At 40.3% G+C, this 17,361-nt stretch overlaps 1 protein-coding gene across 1 annotated transcript; it reads left to right on the top strand.

Moving 5' to 3' along the window:
- The first annotated feature begins 12,364 nt into the window (after window positions 1-12,364).
- LOC125908359 (uncharacterized) lies at window positions 12,365-13,147 on the top strand. Its single transcript, XM_049611073.1, has one exon. It carries the CDS (start codon window positions 12,365-12,367, stop codon window positions 13,145-13,147), a length of 783 nt encoding a protein of 260 aa, XP_049467030.1.
- The last annotated feature ends 4,214 nt before the right edge of the window (window positions 13,148-17,361 follow it).

Raw genomic sequence — 17,361 nt, 5'->3', positions numbered from 1 at the left:
ATTGACCAAACGCGAGAAAGAGATAGCGCTATGGAGGGAAAAAGCACGGACGACGGCTGACAGCGATTGGCCGTCTGACGCACCAACACATCCAAACCTTCGACAGCGCGCTCAGGCGAGGGGTATGAGGCGGAGCCAGGGACGGGTAGCTCGACGAGCTGCTCGACAAATTTGCCGTTGGAGAGAAAAGGAAGGCATGATAAAATTCTCCGAACGGCATGATTTCTTCCGTCGCTTTGCGCAGCGGGTTGTGTTACGAAACGGCGCGTGCGCTAAAGCACACCCTCGGATCAAACGATCATGCAACATTTTTTACAAAGAAAAATAGGAAGGAGGCAGAGAAGAAATGCAGAAAGTTCAGGATGGCTATAGTAAAATAATTAGTAATTCAAAATACTATTAAAACATATATATATATATATATATATATATATATATATATATATATATATATATATATATATATATATATATATATATATATATATATATATATATATATATATATATATATATATATATATATTGTAAAATCGATTAAATTGTAGTCACTTCGATTTGGCGTCCTGATTCGTTCGCTTTTTATTCTGTTCTAATGGCAGCTGTCAAAAATAACCTAATGCTAATATACACGTACCGTGACATCAAGTAGCGTATATACATTTTCCAAACTTTTACAACTCGGCCTATCCTGACAAATAAATTGTCCTCAATTCGTTAAACATTCTCATCATGTAGTGTCGCATCACATAATTCTGGGGCAAGATCAGCATCTGGCGCAATCCAATGTCTAAGCTTATCAGACTCAAGTATACCATCATATGGGATTTGAGTATGTTGGAAACCATCGATATCTCGAATTACATAACGGTCGTTCGGAAGTTGTTTGTGAACTATGTAAGGACCTTTGAACTTGGCAATAAATTTCTTGTTAGAATTTGCTGAATTATCGACGTTTCGAATAACAACAAGATCCCCTTCCGCAAATTCTACCGCTGGGTTGTGTCTTTTGCCAAACTGAATCAGGTTGATTTCCTGTGATCTTTTTATATTTTCAGAAGCTTCAGAACGAATAGTTTCTAAATTTCTAGAAGGTTCGTTTTTGTTATCTAGATACTCTTTGAATTCGTTTATAATGGTACCACGTTGTTCGACACCGAATAACAAAACCGAAGGAGCAAAATACGTTGACGAGTGTGTTGTGTTGTTCAGCGCATATTCGACTTCAGATAATTTGGAACACCAATCTGCATGATCCACGGAATCAGTAATTTTGCTTAACATGGGTTTGATTACTCTGTTAACTCTCTCAACCTGACCGTTGGCTTGAGGGGAACAAACGGCATTTTGAACATGTATTATGTTACGATCACTGAGAAACGTTTTAAACTCCTGAGATGAAAAACAAGTTGCACGATCACTCACTATTCGTTTGGGACGGCTATAATAGTTAAAATATTGTCCCAACACAGAACAAACCTCCCTTGTGTTGGTCGTAGTGGTGGGGTAAAGTTTTGTGAATTTAGTAAAAGAATCGATCACCACTAAAATGTATTTCTTTTTAGATTTTATGGATGGTAATGGGCCAAAATGGTCGATGTGAAGGGTATCGAAAGGTACTGAACTTTTGGGGATGTTGTACAAATTGCGCTTGTTTTTTCTTGGGAAGGCAGAGAAAAGTATACATTTAAGGCAATTCTGAATGAAATTTTGTACCTGATTTTTCATACCTGAAAACCAATAGTGTTTGGCGATTTGTGAACAGCACTTGTCAACACCTAAATGGCCTATGCTTTCATGAGTGCTTCTAATCACATTTTTTATCAGTTCTTTTGGAACGATCAATTGCAATTTGCTTTCAGGGGATTGACGATATATCACACCATCCAGTAGTGTGTACCCTGGAATTGGTTTTGTTTCTAGTTCGGTTCTTAGATGAACTAATGTAGGATCTCGGCCCTGAGCTATCTGCAACTGAATGTCGAGATCCAACTCGTCAACAGCACCTGCCATTTTGGAGCGACTAAGTGCATCAGCGTGACCCATTGCTGTTCCAGGGCGATACTGCATAGTGTATTCATAGTTTTCTAAGAACAGGGACCACCTTGCAATTTTGGCGGAGCAGTTCCTGTTCTTCAAAGTTTCCACTAGGGAATTACAATCGGTTACTATCTTTATAGGGATACCATGCACATATGCATGAAAACGCTTCAAGGCGTAAATCACTGACAAAGTTTCTAACTCGTAGCTGTGAAGATTGGACTCACTAGAAGAAGCAGTTTTCGAAAAATATGCCACTGGATGGAATTTCCCATCATCTTGCTTTTGAAGTAAAACCGAGCCAAATCCAACTGTGCTGGCATCGCAATGTAGTTCTGTTTCTCGAGAAGGATCATAAATTGCCAACACAGGAGCATTAATTAATTTGGTTTTCAATTCATTAAATGCGTTCATACATGCTTCATCAAATTGGAAAGACACTTTTTCTTTAAGTAGATTGCTCAAAGGTTTTGCAATGTTCGAGAAAGACGGGACGAATCGTCTAAAATAGGAAAACAAACCAAGACAACGCTGAACTTCCTTTGAGGTTTTAGGCACTGGGTAATTTTGGATAGCCTTAATGTGGTAGTTGCTTGGTTGAATTCCCTTTGAGTTTACATAGTAACCAAGGTAATCCAAGTTACTGCACCCAAATTTGCATTTGTCAATACGCAGTTCCAATCCATTCTTCCTAAGAGTTTTTAAAACAGCACCTAGAGTTTCTAAATGATCTTGAAACGTCTTTGACGCTATGATTATGTCGTCAAGATAGACGACTAGTTTGGCTTCGTCGATGAATTCTCGCAGTACTGAGTTAATGAATCTTTGAAATCCTGATGGAGCGTTTTTTAGCCCAAATGGCATTTTCAGATATTCATACTGTCCGTCAGGTGTTACAAAGGCAGTGTAACTAATAGAATCTTCGTGCATCTTAATTTGATGAAAGCCGCTTTTGAGATCTAAGAGAGTGAAATACCGTTTACCGCTTAGGTGTTCGAGGCAAGTGTCAATCAAAGGTATTGGATAGTTATCACGAATTGTTATCTTATTTAACGGACGGTAGTCAACACACATTCATACCTCACCATTTTTCTTCCGTACTAACACAATAGCAGATGCGTAAGGTGAATTGCTGGGTCGAATAATTTGTTTTTCTAATAAATTTTTAACTATATCACGAACCTGATTGCGTTCGGCAAAAGACAACCGCCTAGGTTTACAGAATATTGGAGTATCATTTGTAACACTTATTTTCATTGAATGTTGTGATTCAAGAATAGTTTCATTTAAGGGCTGAAGATAGTTATTTTCCACACATGAAGCTATCAGACACATCTGGTCTTCACTCAATTCGTTTCCTATATCCAATGTGTTCGCTTCCTTACTAATATCAATAGCACATAACTCTGAAAAAGTCCTCAAAATACTCTCAGCCTCCGTACCACTATCGTTGGTCTGATTATGTTCATCAACACTATCGTATCTTTTCTGGTCTGATTGGAAAATAGATTGCGTCCAAATGTCTGCCTCATCCTTCGAATTAGTTTTAAAAATCCCCAATGAATTAAGGCGCGCTTTCACGTGTGTTGCAAGAGTAGATTTATTTTCTTTTAGTAAGTTCATCAGATTGTCTTGAGAATAACGATAACAAAGGTAATGTAAATGGATGTTCATCTTTTTTAATAAGTCCCTTCCTGCAATCAAGGGCCATGCTGTTTGTTGTTTTGGCAGTATCATAAAGGAATGGGAAACGTTGATATTTCGAAATTTTATTCTAATGTTCACATGGCCCAAAGATGTAAGCTGCTGGTTGCCTAATCCACAGAATCCCGAAAATTGAGGAGTATGTTTGATGTTTGGCACAAGTTGTTCACTGATGAAACTTTTAGGGCTGCCAGAATCAAACAAACAAAACACACGTGATTGCGTTGCGCTTAATTCATTATCATTCAGCAATGCGACACTTACCTCCTGAATTGGATCGATCCTAGCTCCTGAACCAGTCACTTGATTTCCATTATCATCTCCGTTATTGTTTTCTGCTGCAGCAGCCATCGACAGGTTCAGATGTGAGTAATCATTGCCACCGGATTGAGGCAATCGTGATGCCGGACACTGATGTTGGAAACTCTGCTGACCGCACGGTACAAATATAGCGGCAAGCATCCTCTGGGCAACGTTCGGGCAGTCTTGTTTCTTGTGATCAGGGCTTCCACACAAGAAACATAGTTGGGCAGACTGACGTGGTTTTCGGCACTGGTTGGAAAAATGGCCGAAACTCGCACAATTGTAGCATCGCACCATTTCTTCTCGCCCATTGGCTGATTTGGTGTTGGTTTTCAGCATCGATGTAAAACGGCTTGAAGGTTGTGGACGAGTGGGGGATGACGGTGGTTCACGCATTTGGTAATGCATCTCGCATCGGTTTACATGATCAATCAGATCATACACATCACGATATTCTTTCGCCACTAAGTTGTCATACATGGGATCGCGCGATAGTCCTCGGATGATGTATGTTATAATCGCTGCGTTACTCACGTTCCCAGTTGTTCCAAGGGCATGTACATGAAAGATGTAGGCGGCGTAGGACTCATCATTCCTTTTGAATGTATGCAACAGCTTCTTGTGAATAGCAGCTTCATTATGCGTGTCTGGGAAAGCTTTTCCCATTCCTTCGGCAAATTCTTTAAACGATGTTACAGAATGCCGGAAACCACTGTACCACTCCTTTGCAGCGCCAGTTAGCTGACTGCTAGCGTACATCAATGTCATTTGGTCGGTCCAACCATAAACTTCAGCTCTGTGTTTTACCGTTTTTATCCACTGCAAGAAACTGGCACCCTCTCCAAACATCGGAATAATCTGCTTAACCTCTTCCGGATGAAGCAATCTAGCTGTATTGGAGTATTCACGACTTTGGCTCTCAAGCGCTGCTAATTTGTTCCGCAGTTCAAGTATCTCACATTTTTGCTTTAGGAGCACAATTTCTGCTGCAGCTTCGTCGTTTTCTTTGATCACATCAGTTTTCATGATCTGGGTGACGCTCTCTTCTTTACTTTCGGCAATGGCTGCGTTGCACATGGTGTCGTTGGAATCGCCATTTTGTTGCGAGCTAGGGTACGCTTCCTTATAGAGAGCACGGATCTGCATCAGTGTTGCCGTACATGGCACGGTTATTTCGGCCGACTGGAGTGCGCACAGCATCTCATCCTTAGTCACTCTCTGGTCATCTACGGACATTTTGGGCTCACTATCCCACTTCTGAGATGTAAAATCGATTAAATTGTAGTCACTTCGATTTGGCGTCCTGATTCGTTCGCTTTTTATACTGTTCTAATGGCAGCTGTCAAAAATAACCTAATGCTAATATACACGTACCGTGACATCAAGTAGCGTTTACACGTATATACATTTTCCAAACTTTTACAATATATATATATATATATATATATATATATATATATATATATATATATATATATATATATATATATATATATATATATCTTTGATGCAATGATACCTCTTTGATCTCTACCTCTGGAAGGGCTAAATTTATAATAACATAACAACAAAATAATAATAATTATGATATTGATATTATTAATTATTAAAAAATCATATTTAAACAATAAATATATTGTTAAAAATTATGATAATAAGTAACAATATTAAATATAATAAAAAAAAAAACAAAAATTAAATAAAGACAGAATAAAAGTTGTGTTCTGCCATCAAAATTATAAATCAATAGACATCGGCACAGAAAGTATGCAGCTAATGGAACAACTCCTACACAACCACATCATAAGTCAACAAACAGCAAGCGAGGTCACAAAAATATGATAAACTTTTATGTAACATTATGTAACCAAATCACAAGCCGTGTCGATTTAAGTGATTCTATTCTTATTCATTTTGCGATATTGGATTCAAATCATGTAGCAAACAGGAAATTTGAGGCAATCTATCCATTGCTAAACATGTTCCCTAACTTGGTATCAGAAGCAGAACTACAAGTCGCCGATATGGAGTATCGGGAAATAAGGAACATAGGGTTAAAGGATTTTCAACCAGAGGAGTTGACTTATAATGTAGCTTTTTGGAATATAATAACGATTAAGCAATCGTACGGCGCTCTGATGGAAATTTTGCTTTTCCTGTACTGCGAAGAGTCTTACCAGCTTTGTTATCTCTTCCACATTCTTCGGCTTGCGTGGAAAGACTTTTTTTCCAGAATAACCTTAACAAAAAAAAAAAAAAACTAAGGGACCGTTTGTCACCCGAGGTATTGGAAGGATTATTGGCTTCCAAACTACATACTCTTTGAAAGTTACTTACAACTTCGAATGGAGACATCGAAATCACCAGCGATATGAAGAAGAAGTTTAACAGTGTATGACATGAAAAATAGGTAAGATGTTTGAAAGAAGATATATTTTTGATTGTCATTTCATTAACTAAACTGAGTGTTGTTACATAGCGCAACACAGGTACTGAACGAGCACTATTAAACCAGAAGGATTAACGTACACGAAGCGCAATCCGATTAGGACCTGAAGTGACGCAGGAAAAGAGGCTATAAAAAGAGCGCAGCATAAGATTTGCGCTCTTTTCAAACCTCTCGCGGAATTGAGACAAATTTTTTGGGTAAACTTAAGTATATCGTTTCGGCAAGAAATTATACCGCGTAAAAAAAAACTGCAGAAACCCGCGAGCAAAATTAGCGAAAATGTTAATCCTGTGAGTTTGGAAAGTAAGTTTTGTTGCTGTTTTGATTTTGATAGACGAAAGCAAAGAGAAAATCTAAATCAGAAACACACAAAAATAGGTTAAAATGTGTTCAAATCTAATTTTTTACGTTTGGCATTAATCTGGCTAGTAAACAAACTAGATAATTCGATTATTTCGGATGAAGCAATAATGTCGCGCGAGACGAGTAGCTCTGTTTGCTAAATTGAGCTACTTTTTGTCGCGCGCGACGTTGTCGCTCTGTGTCTATTTGAACGGTAACTTACGACGACATATGAAGAGAAAGCATCATTCTACTTCCATAAATAGTGCCGAACCAAATTCAAATAACGAGGAAAAAGGTGATTCGGCTTGATTTCTGCAAAAATCGTCTCGCACCCGCCTCGTATTCTGCAAATTCATCACGCTCAATAGACAATTATTTTGTTTCTAAGACCATTCTGTCATCAAACGCAGTTAAAAGTTTAGATAAACTGCTCATATTAATAATATGTAAAGAATATTATCCATTTTCTATTATTGATATTCACTATTTCAGAGCATTCATAAATAATTGAATCCAAATTATGATCTACCAACCAGCAAAACATTTGCTATTTCCGCGTGACCAAAAATTTATAACGAAACTTTGGAATATGTGAGCGCCAATTAAGTATCAGATAGTTATATTGCTCTAACTGCATGGTTTAGTCTAAATGGAACCAGCTTCCTTGCCATAACAGTTCATTTTATAAATGATAACTTCGAATTATCTACATTCCTAATAGATTGCTCGGAATTCTTAAAAGAACACATCGGGAGCAAAATAGCAAAATGTTTTGAAAATGTTACCAAAAAAATTGAAATTCATGGACGAATAGAAACTATAGTGTGATAAATATCACTTAAAAGCTGGCTGTGTTATACGGATTGCCGAAAACCGAAGAGAATGGATAAAACCGCTGTGTGCTTTGCGCCAATCAATTTGCTACTGTTTATTCACTTGTCATTTCATTACATAATTCATTTGCTAGTTCATTTCACCCTAATCCTAAGAGTTCATTCTCCAATTCCAATCCGTAACTGATCTAGTTCAATTGAAATATTTCACCATTTGAAACAATTCACGAACACATGAAACACGAAATTTCAATTAATCATATTTTCTAAACTAACTACAATGCGATTCAATTCAATTTCCAACATATAGTAACAGACAATAAATCTTGTTTAGGAATGTATGTTACGGTTACCCATAGTCCGTGTAATTGAAATATTTCAACTGCGTTTTTACGTAATTGCGTTTTTATCGGACTGTGCGTATATTTGACAGTTTCTGTTTGTATGTATTGGTGCGATTAGGATAGCGGGAAAAGATCGATTGAATACAAAAACCGACACACCAAGAGCAACGGCTTTGCGTAAGCACACAAAAGTTTCGCGTTATAATTCAATAAAGCAGTTTTAAGTAAAACATATAGAAATTAACACAACGTAGGGGTATGCGCGATAAATCTACTATGATAGCATCGACAAGAGCACTTGGCATTGAACACCTTCCATGCGGTGCACATACCATATATTTAGCAGTTCAAAAATCTATTAGCAATATTATAGAAAAAACAATAGAAATAGTTAAATGCATTTTCGTAGAAGCAACAAAGCAATGCAAAAACTTTCAGAAGTGCAGCAAATTTTTGCATTCAAAAGCGCAGCTAATTAGAAATTACCGCAACAAAAACTAAAACAGGATTGCCCCACACGATAGAACTCTACGTATGAAATGCTAGATCGCTTCTATAAAAATAAAATCATATATAAAATCTAAAATCACTGGGAAATCAAAAAAATATAACATATAAAAAATATAAAATCACTGGGAAATCATAAAAGAAACTGCTAAAGTGCTTCGATATTTGGATTCAACCACTAAAGAAATAATGGCGGAAAAACAGTTGCATTATCAAAATTGGGTGTGCTGATCAAATCTTTGATTATACCATTAAAAGCGCTATCATGTCATTTACATACAAACGCCAAATAGCTTGCAACAGAAATTATGTCAGATATTGAAGATAGCTTCAACACTTATAACTATAAGGACGTTTCATCATTAGCAATACTATTTGATCCTAGGTTTAAAAAAGAAGGGTTCTTAGGAAATTCAACAGAATACGAGGAGGCGTATGCTTGTTCATATGAAAAATTGATACCATTTAAACTCAATGCGCAAATGACACACCTACTGTAGAAGAATGTACAGAAATTATAAAGGACGATGATCTTCTTCTTCTTTTTTGGCTCAACAACCGATGTCGGTCAAGGCCTGCCTGAACCCACTTGTGGGCATTGGCTTTCAGTGACTAATTGATTCCCCCCCATAGCAGGATAGTCAGTCCTTCGTATGGCGGCGCGGCCTGTTTGGGGATTGAACCCATGACGGGCATGTTGTTAAGTCGTACGAGTTGACGACTGTACTACGAGACCGGCTCGACGATGATACATGGGGCGTATTTCAACAGCAAGTTCAACCACTATCCAGCGGTGTTTCCTACAATCACATTGTAACAGCTACTGTTGCCACTGGTGTAGCTTTCTGTTTATTTCAGTTGCTGCTACAGAATTTTTGTAACTGTCGCTCGCGTATGTAGGGTTTCGCCGATCAGCTCAAAAATTGGTCTGTCTTTTCTCGTATCTAATTTGCAACTAAGCGCCGTCTTCAATGGCGCTATGTTTCTGACCAGCTGATCTACTTGACCCCATTTGACCGCGCCTTCCAGCAACTTTTGTTCCCTGCGAGAGAGTTTTTTCGAAAACAGGACTGATGTTGAGTCAAAAAAGAAGTCAACTTGGAAGCAGGAAAGTAAAGGAAATAAAGGAAAGTAAAGGAGAAATAGGCTTAAATGTGATTTAACTTCTAATAAAACCAAACGACGAATTAAAAAGAAGTAATGTATTAAATTATAATTCAACTTGACTTTGTGAACACCAATTGTTTGTATTGAAATTCTAGAAATGTAAACCAACAATAAACAATCAAAATTGAAATAACCTTACTTCTTTTGACTTAATACGATGGGAATCATACGGGAAGTAGAAGGAAAAGAGATTTTCAATGAGACGGTAAATATTTAAAAGGTAAATATTATTGCAAGAAAGAAATATTTAAAACATAAAGAATGTTTTATACTGAATCGTAAATTCTCGATGCATTATTTGAACACAACACAACACAACGGAACACATTCATCAAGAATTGTCTTAACGATAGTGACCAGTCATGTTGAGCATTAGTAATTGCATCGCCAACTTAAACTACTGGCTCGGTCTCGACCGGATTAACCCCAACCTTCTGGACTAATCCAGACTCATACGGACTAATCCGAACTAATTCGGACTGATCCGGAGTGATCCGGAGTGATCCGGAGTGATCCAGATTCATCCGGAGTGATTCGGAGTGATCCGGACTGATCCGGACTGATCCGAACTGATCCGGATTGATCCGGAGTGATCCGGACTGAACTGGAAAGATCCGGACTGATCCGGACTCGGAGTCGATGAGATGGACTCGGAGTTTTTCTCGTCAGATGTCGTATGTTGACACCAAAATCGATTGAAAGGAGACGTGGTCGCGCTTATGCTATTTTTGTCGCAGGACTCCTTCTCGGTGACATTGATGTGCCTTCCCTCTTATCCTGCATTCCCTTGTGTGTGTCCCCTTTCCGTTCCTTCCATTCCCGTCCATTCCTAGCTGGTCTTCATCCTTCTATTCCCTGTCCTTACATTTTATTCAATCTTCTTTCTTTCTAGTACAGGCACTGTGTTAAGTTTTGTTTCGTTAGGCTAGGGTTAGCGGACAATAATAAAAAAGAATCAAACAAAATAACAAACAAACAAATAAACAAATTCTACTTTTTTTCCTTTTTGGGCGCATCAAATTTTGTTATCTTACCAGAATGTCGAGACAAATCATTCTTTCAAGACAAATTCAATCATGGCAAGCGTAGACTTAAAAATTATAGAAATATTCAAACTTCTTTGCCTCACGTTCGAGGAGAAAAAAATCACTCAAAGTAATGATAAATAAGTAAAATGTGCGGGACATAAATAAATAGAAGTGATGCGCGTTGCGTTCCGGCCAGGTGCGATCCGTTCCAGCATGCAAGCATCTGGACCGCGATCCTTGTTTTTAACCCAAGGAGATTCAAACTGAACCTGTTGCTCCCACCGTTCTTTGCGATCCGACCTGAACCGGCTGTTGAGTCGTTGGAGTTGACGACTGTACCACGGGACCGCTTCAACTTCCAGCATAAATTGGCATCGTAGAATAATTCACATCTACCAACAATACACACCTCAGTTTAATAGTTTTAATTTGCGTTGAGTAACATGTTCTTCAGTCAAAGCACAAAAAGGAAAAATAACATAACAACAGATGCAGACGGAGAACATGTGTGGCATTCGTATAACAGTCGAAAGCTCCCAAAAGAAGTTGCCGAAATTTGAAACATTGAACGAACTACAGTTCTTTTTATCGTGAAAAAAATATCGTGAAAAAGGAAATGTCGACAAAGAGAAAAAGGGTAATCTATCCGTGTCTAAAGTGAGTGAAGAGGCTCAGGAATATAAAGGAAATTGTTATATGAAGATTGCTGCTTATCCGTAAGGGTCATCAAAATAAAGCTTCAAAATGAATGCAATCTTTTATCGCATCTCCACAATACAGTGATTCATAAAAGGTTTTAATTTAAAGGTATACAGGTTTTAACGCACCTCAAGAATACCTGAAAAACGAAACTGTAGTTCTACGATTAGCATAAGGAAGACATATACTATGGAGTTTAGCGATAGCGTTCCGATGCAATCTGGTATTTGCGATCAAGGAATATTTTAATTTGTTATGCCATCAACAAGTATGATATTGTGTTACCTACTCAGCCCAACCATTCCTATTTAATATCAATTCATTTGTAAGGCCGCAAACACGACGCGCATTTTCCACGCCCGCGTTCAAACGCGTATAACTCAGTTGTCAATTATGTCAACCTATATATGTGTCAATAAAATGTCAATCCATGTCAATGTGTTTATTTACACTAAGTTAATTGTGAAAAATTACAGCGAATCATGAATCGTGAACAAATAATGGCCAGCTTGCGACTTGCGTGGCCCACTTTCATTAGGTTGCATATGGTATCTCTTCGACAACCTCCAAAAATTAGAGAATGAGCGCGCTCCATGCTTCTGGAAAGAAACAATCAGGCTAGTCGATTGGTTAACACCATGTAGGGAACTGCTCGATAGCAGGAAACAGAAAGTTAGGAAACTGCTCGATAGTAGCACGAACAGCCCAACTCGTGGGCATAAACAGAGCGCATAAGGAACCGTCCTTATGTAGCTTGTTAGGACAACCGAAATAAAAATGCTCTCTCTTATAATCTGAACTCCAACCGAACAAGTCGTTTCCATCAATCCGAATTCCACACGTGCTATCAGTGACCCCGACAGTTTAAAGTGATACGCAAAAACCTCGTTTTTAACCTGTCCGCGAACGTTTGTACAATAAAAGTGCTCGCGACCGCTGTACGAGATGAATCCCGAAGGAAGTGCCCCCATCGCACCGAAGACGACTCCCCACGCGCCACCGGCTAACATCAAAGCGGAGCACGAGGAAAGGCATGCGGTTTCAAAAATCAGTTTTCCAGATTTCGATGTGGATGATGTGGACACCTGGTTCCTTTGCCTGGAAGCGGCTTTCAACGTCAACGACGTAAAATCGGACAAGCAGAAATTCAATACGGTCATCGTGTCGCTCGGCAACCGAGCCAAATACGTTTACACTGCCATTGCAAAGTGTAACAAAAGTGAGAAGAACGATCGTTACATCACGATGAAAAACGCCGTACTGGAGTATTTTCAACCCTCGGAAAACCAGCGGCTAACCAACCTCCTTTCCGGTGTTTCGTTGGGCGACCACAAGCCCAGCATGCTGCTCTCCGAGATGCGAAGACTGGGCAGAGAAGGATGCTCCGACAGCGTCCTTCTTAACATCTGGCTTCGTGCACTACCCAACACAGTGCGGTCCATCGTTTCCGACTTGCCCACCGCTACACTCGACGAGCAGGCGATCGTGGCTGACAAAATCATGGAGGCGCCACGCACGGAGATTGCACCTGTACGAAGAGAGACCTCCCACACGCATCACATACCGAGAACATCATCGGATATCGCAGCACTAGAAGAACGGATCGAACAACTCTCCCGGAGACTGGACGAAGTTCTCTCGGTTGATCGACGCGCAGCTCATCACACACCCAGCCAACAATTTCCGAAGGCGCCCCGTGGAAAAAATTTTACTTTAAGCTTTCCTTAAATTTTTACACTAGCAGCAGCTAAAGTAAAAACTTTCAGCACGGCACAAACCGACGCACACATTGGATTGCTGGTCCTGCTCACGCATACATTTGTATTTATCCCTCCTCTTATATTTTCGGATTGGTTGTAGTAGTGACGCTTTTTCTTTTTGCTTTATGCACACTTTCGCATGCTATTTATTGGACCTCCTCTTTCCACATGCGTTTTGGCACACTCACACTCTGTACACGGCTGGATGCTTCACCCCCTACAATTGTAGCGGTTCCCGTACCCTTCCTCTCGTTCCTCCTTCTGCCCTTCTCGCTAGGACATCCTCGACTGGTGCTGCGCGTGTTCAGCCGGCGCCTGTCTGGAAATGACGTCACGGACTGGTGCTGCGCATGTTTAGCCGTATCCTAGGCGTCCTTGAAGTGCACTCTTCTACGAAAGAGCTGTGATGAAATCTGTTGATGAAAGTTAACCAATAAGTAATCCATGTTTTTTTATAACAAACTAACCAATGTTTTGCACATAGGATTATAGAAACGCTTACCTTTATATTTTAAAACCGGACACCGTTTTCCTTCTGTCGATCGTTTTGCGGGATGTTGGCAACCGTCGATTAACATGCGCGTGCACTGTAACTTTTTAGACGACAAGCGTTAGTTTAATGTATCCATTGAAGCACACACGAGGATGAGAAACTTACCTTAGAAATTGACAAGGATAAATCATTCCATAATTGAAGAAGAAGGAACACGGCACAAAACGTAAACGAGCAAAGTACGGGGCACAAGAAATCACACATCACTCCAATACATCCTTCCACAGTGAAAGTTCTGGACAGACTGAGGATGCCTAACACCCGGATGAGCGCGATAGCAGAAAAATCATGGGAGATCGGGAGAGATGTGTAGTCTCGGTTCAGCGGAATACGCATGCAGATGCATGCGTGTGTGTCACTCGAAGGATATCGGTTTCTCCTTCTCCCGTTTTTCGTTCATAGGCCACACGATCGGCGTTGTGCCGTCAAAAATCTAGAGAAAGAAGACATGCTCTCTCGCTTTGGCACACAGGAAAGTTTTCCAATAGCTTCGGTTTTGCTGGTTGGGCATCCCGTTTCCGCTACACATCAAGGTCAAGGGACAGGAGAGGACAACGACCTACGCACTCATCACGTGATCATTGGAAGCCGTCCTCGTCACGCAGATGGATTTGCTGGTATCACTACCGGCACGGAGCGAAAGCGGAGAAATGCGAGAAGGAGAAAGAAGGCGACAGCACCATCCAGTGCATTTTTTTCGAAGAAGGCATACCGGTTCAAGCCAGGAACAAACCGTAAGTAGTACCACCCGCAAACGCGTAACATTTTCTTTCAAGACACTATGTAAACCGAAAAAACCGCTCAACACAAATAATTGTAACACATTTATTATTAAGAAGAAAGGTCACACTAATCACTTCCCCGGTAACACTCCAAAGCGCACTCACGGTAACACTCCGAATCATACACTCCCCGAAGCGCCCGTACATATTCAAAGAATTCACTTAGTGGACAATAGTTCGTACAATCGATACTTGATCGATACAGGCGCCGAAATATCGGTTATTCCCCCTACTATGCGTGAACGGTTACACGCATGCAAACGCACACTATTCGCCGCGAATAACACTACGATAGCAACTTTCGGCACAAAACGTTTAACTGTTGACCTTGGGTTAGCACGAAAGTTCACGTAGGAGTTTGTAATCGCCGATGTGGGCAGCCCAATCATCGGTGCAGATTTTCTCGGGCATTTTGATTTGCTCGACGACGTGAAAAGAAAGAGATTAGTAGACAATAGAACGAAAAGCGAGATTCTCAACATAAATGCAGCTGATACACCTACCATTAAAGCTTTCTCGACCCAAAATCCATTCGTCCCAATATTGCATGAGTACAGCGATATCACCAAGCTAAACCAGTTGAAAAAACCTTGCCACAAGGTCGAGCATCAGATTTTAACAACGGGCCCACCAGTATTCAGTCACCCGCGCAGGTTGCCTTTTGACAAATTGAAGGAGGCTAAGGCTGAGTTTCATTTCCTCGTGAAGCAGGGTATCTGTCGACCGTCAAAAAGCAACTGGGCAAGCCCGTTGCACATGGTTAAAAAATCAAATGGCACTTGGAGACCGTGTGGAGACTACCGAAGTCTTAACGCCGTTACAATACCCGATCAATATCCCGTCCCGAACATACAGGACGTGAGTAACATACTCAGCGGTGCTCACATTTTTACGTGTATCGATCTCCAGAGAGCGTGCCACCAAATACCTGTAGCGAGAGATGAAATACCGAAGACGGCCATAACGACCCCGTTCGGACTGTATGAGTTTATGTTCATGACCTTTGGTTTAAGGAACGCAGGGCAAACGCTTCAACGCCACCTTCATGCGATTTTTGGAGACTTAGACTTTGTTTTCCCATACTTTGACGACATATGTATCGCATCGAAAAGTGCCGAAATACACAAAGCTCACCAGAGAACTGTTTACCAACGCTTACGCGACAATGGCTTAGCGATCAACGCAGAAAATTGCCAAATTGGACAATCTTGTGTGAATTTCCTAGGGCATTGCATAACTGCCGAAGGCATAAGTCCAAAAAAAGAAAAAGTTCAAACCATAATCGATTTCCCTAAGCCGACGATAGCTAAACAGCTTAAACGATTTCTCGGCGCGATTAGCTTTTATCGCCGATTCATGGCACACGCCGCACACAAACAAAACGTTTTGCAAAAATTGATAAAGGGAAACAAGAAGAACGATACAACAAAGCTAGTCTGGAATGATGAAGCAGACGCAGCCTTTACGAAATGCAAAGAAGATCTGGCAAACGCCGCAATCCTTGCGCATCTTTCACCGCACGCTAAGCTCGCTCTAAATGTAGAATCATGCTATCGGCGGCGTACTACAACAGATTGGCAAAGAGGGCCCAGAGCCTCTAGCATTTTTCTACAAATGTCTTTCTCCTTGTCTACAGAAAGCCAGTACGTACGACAGAGAATTGTATGCCATATACGAATCCATACGCTACTTTAAAGATTTGCTAGAGGCACGAGAATTTTGTGTGTACACAGACCACAAACCACTAGAAACCGCGTTTCAACAACGCCCGGAAAAAGTAAATCCTACACAACAGCGCCGACTCTATTTCATCAGCGAGTTTACCACAGACATTCGTCACGTTTCTGGTGAACAGAACAAAATCGCAGACATGCTTAGTCGGGTTGACGCGATTAACACTGATACGATCGATTACGAACACATGGCGAAGCTTCAACGCACTGACACTGAAACGATACAATACATGAAACAAGCACCTGCAAACTCAACATTAGCACTGAAAGAGCTAATAATGCCTGGAACAAAAACAACACTTTTTTGCAACTCTTCTACTGCAAACATAAGGCCATTCGTACCCTTGCACTTCAGGAACCAAATTATAGAGAAACTGCATAACACATCACACCCGGGAATACGAGCCACCACTCATTTGGTTTCCGAAAGATTCGTTAGGCCTTCTATTCGGAAAGATTGCAAGCACTTCGTACCACACTGCCTAGCATGCCAAAAAAACAAAAATAATTCGCCACAATCACACGCCGATAAATCACATAAACGAACCAGACCACCGATTTTATCACGTGCACATCGATTTAATTGGGCCACTTCCACCATCAGAAGGGAATCTTTACTGTCTAACAATGATAGACAAATTCACTCGGTGGCCAGAGGCGATTCCACTAGCGAATATGACCGCAGAAACCGTGGCAAAAGCTTTCGTTACGCACTGGGTAGCGAGATTTGGCGTGCCTTCTAAAGTCACAACCGATCAAGGCAGGCAATTCGATTCGGATTTATTCAAACGAATTTTTGAAACGTTGGGAATAGATTTCCTAATTTCAGTTTCCTAACTTTCTGTTTCCTGCTATCGAGCAGTTCCCTACAACCATTATGGAGGAAGAATTGGATACCACCATTATACATTTTATGAGGTTGTCCAGAAATGATTTCAACTATCTGCTTGAGCAAATTACGCCAAACATTTTAAAAATGGATACGAATATGCGCCCGAGTTTGTCACCAAGGGACATGCTAATTGTGGCATTGCGATATTTGGCATCGGGAGACCAATATCAGTCGCCTAATACGCTTTTCGGGTAAGAATATTTTTTTTTAAGTTTCCAAACG

Source organism: Anopheles coluzzii, chromosome 2, assembly GCF_943734685.1.
Source record: "Anopheles coluzzii chromosome 2, AcolN3, whole genome shotgun sequence".
NCBI classification, from domain to species: Eukaryota; Metazoa; Arthropoda; class Insecta; order Diptera; family Culicidae; genus Anopheles; species Anopheles coluzzii.
The sequence above is the reverse complement of the archived record's forward strand: the minus strand, read 5'-3'. Positions and strand labels throughout refer to the sequence as shown.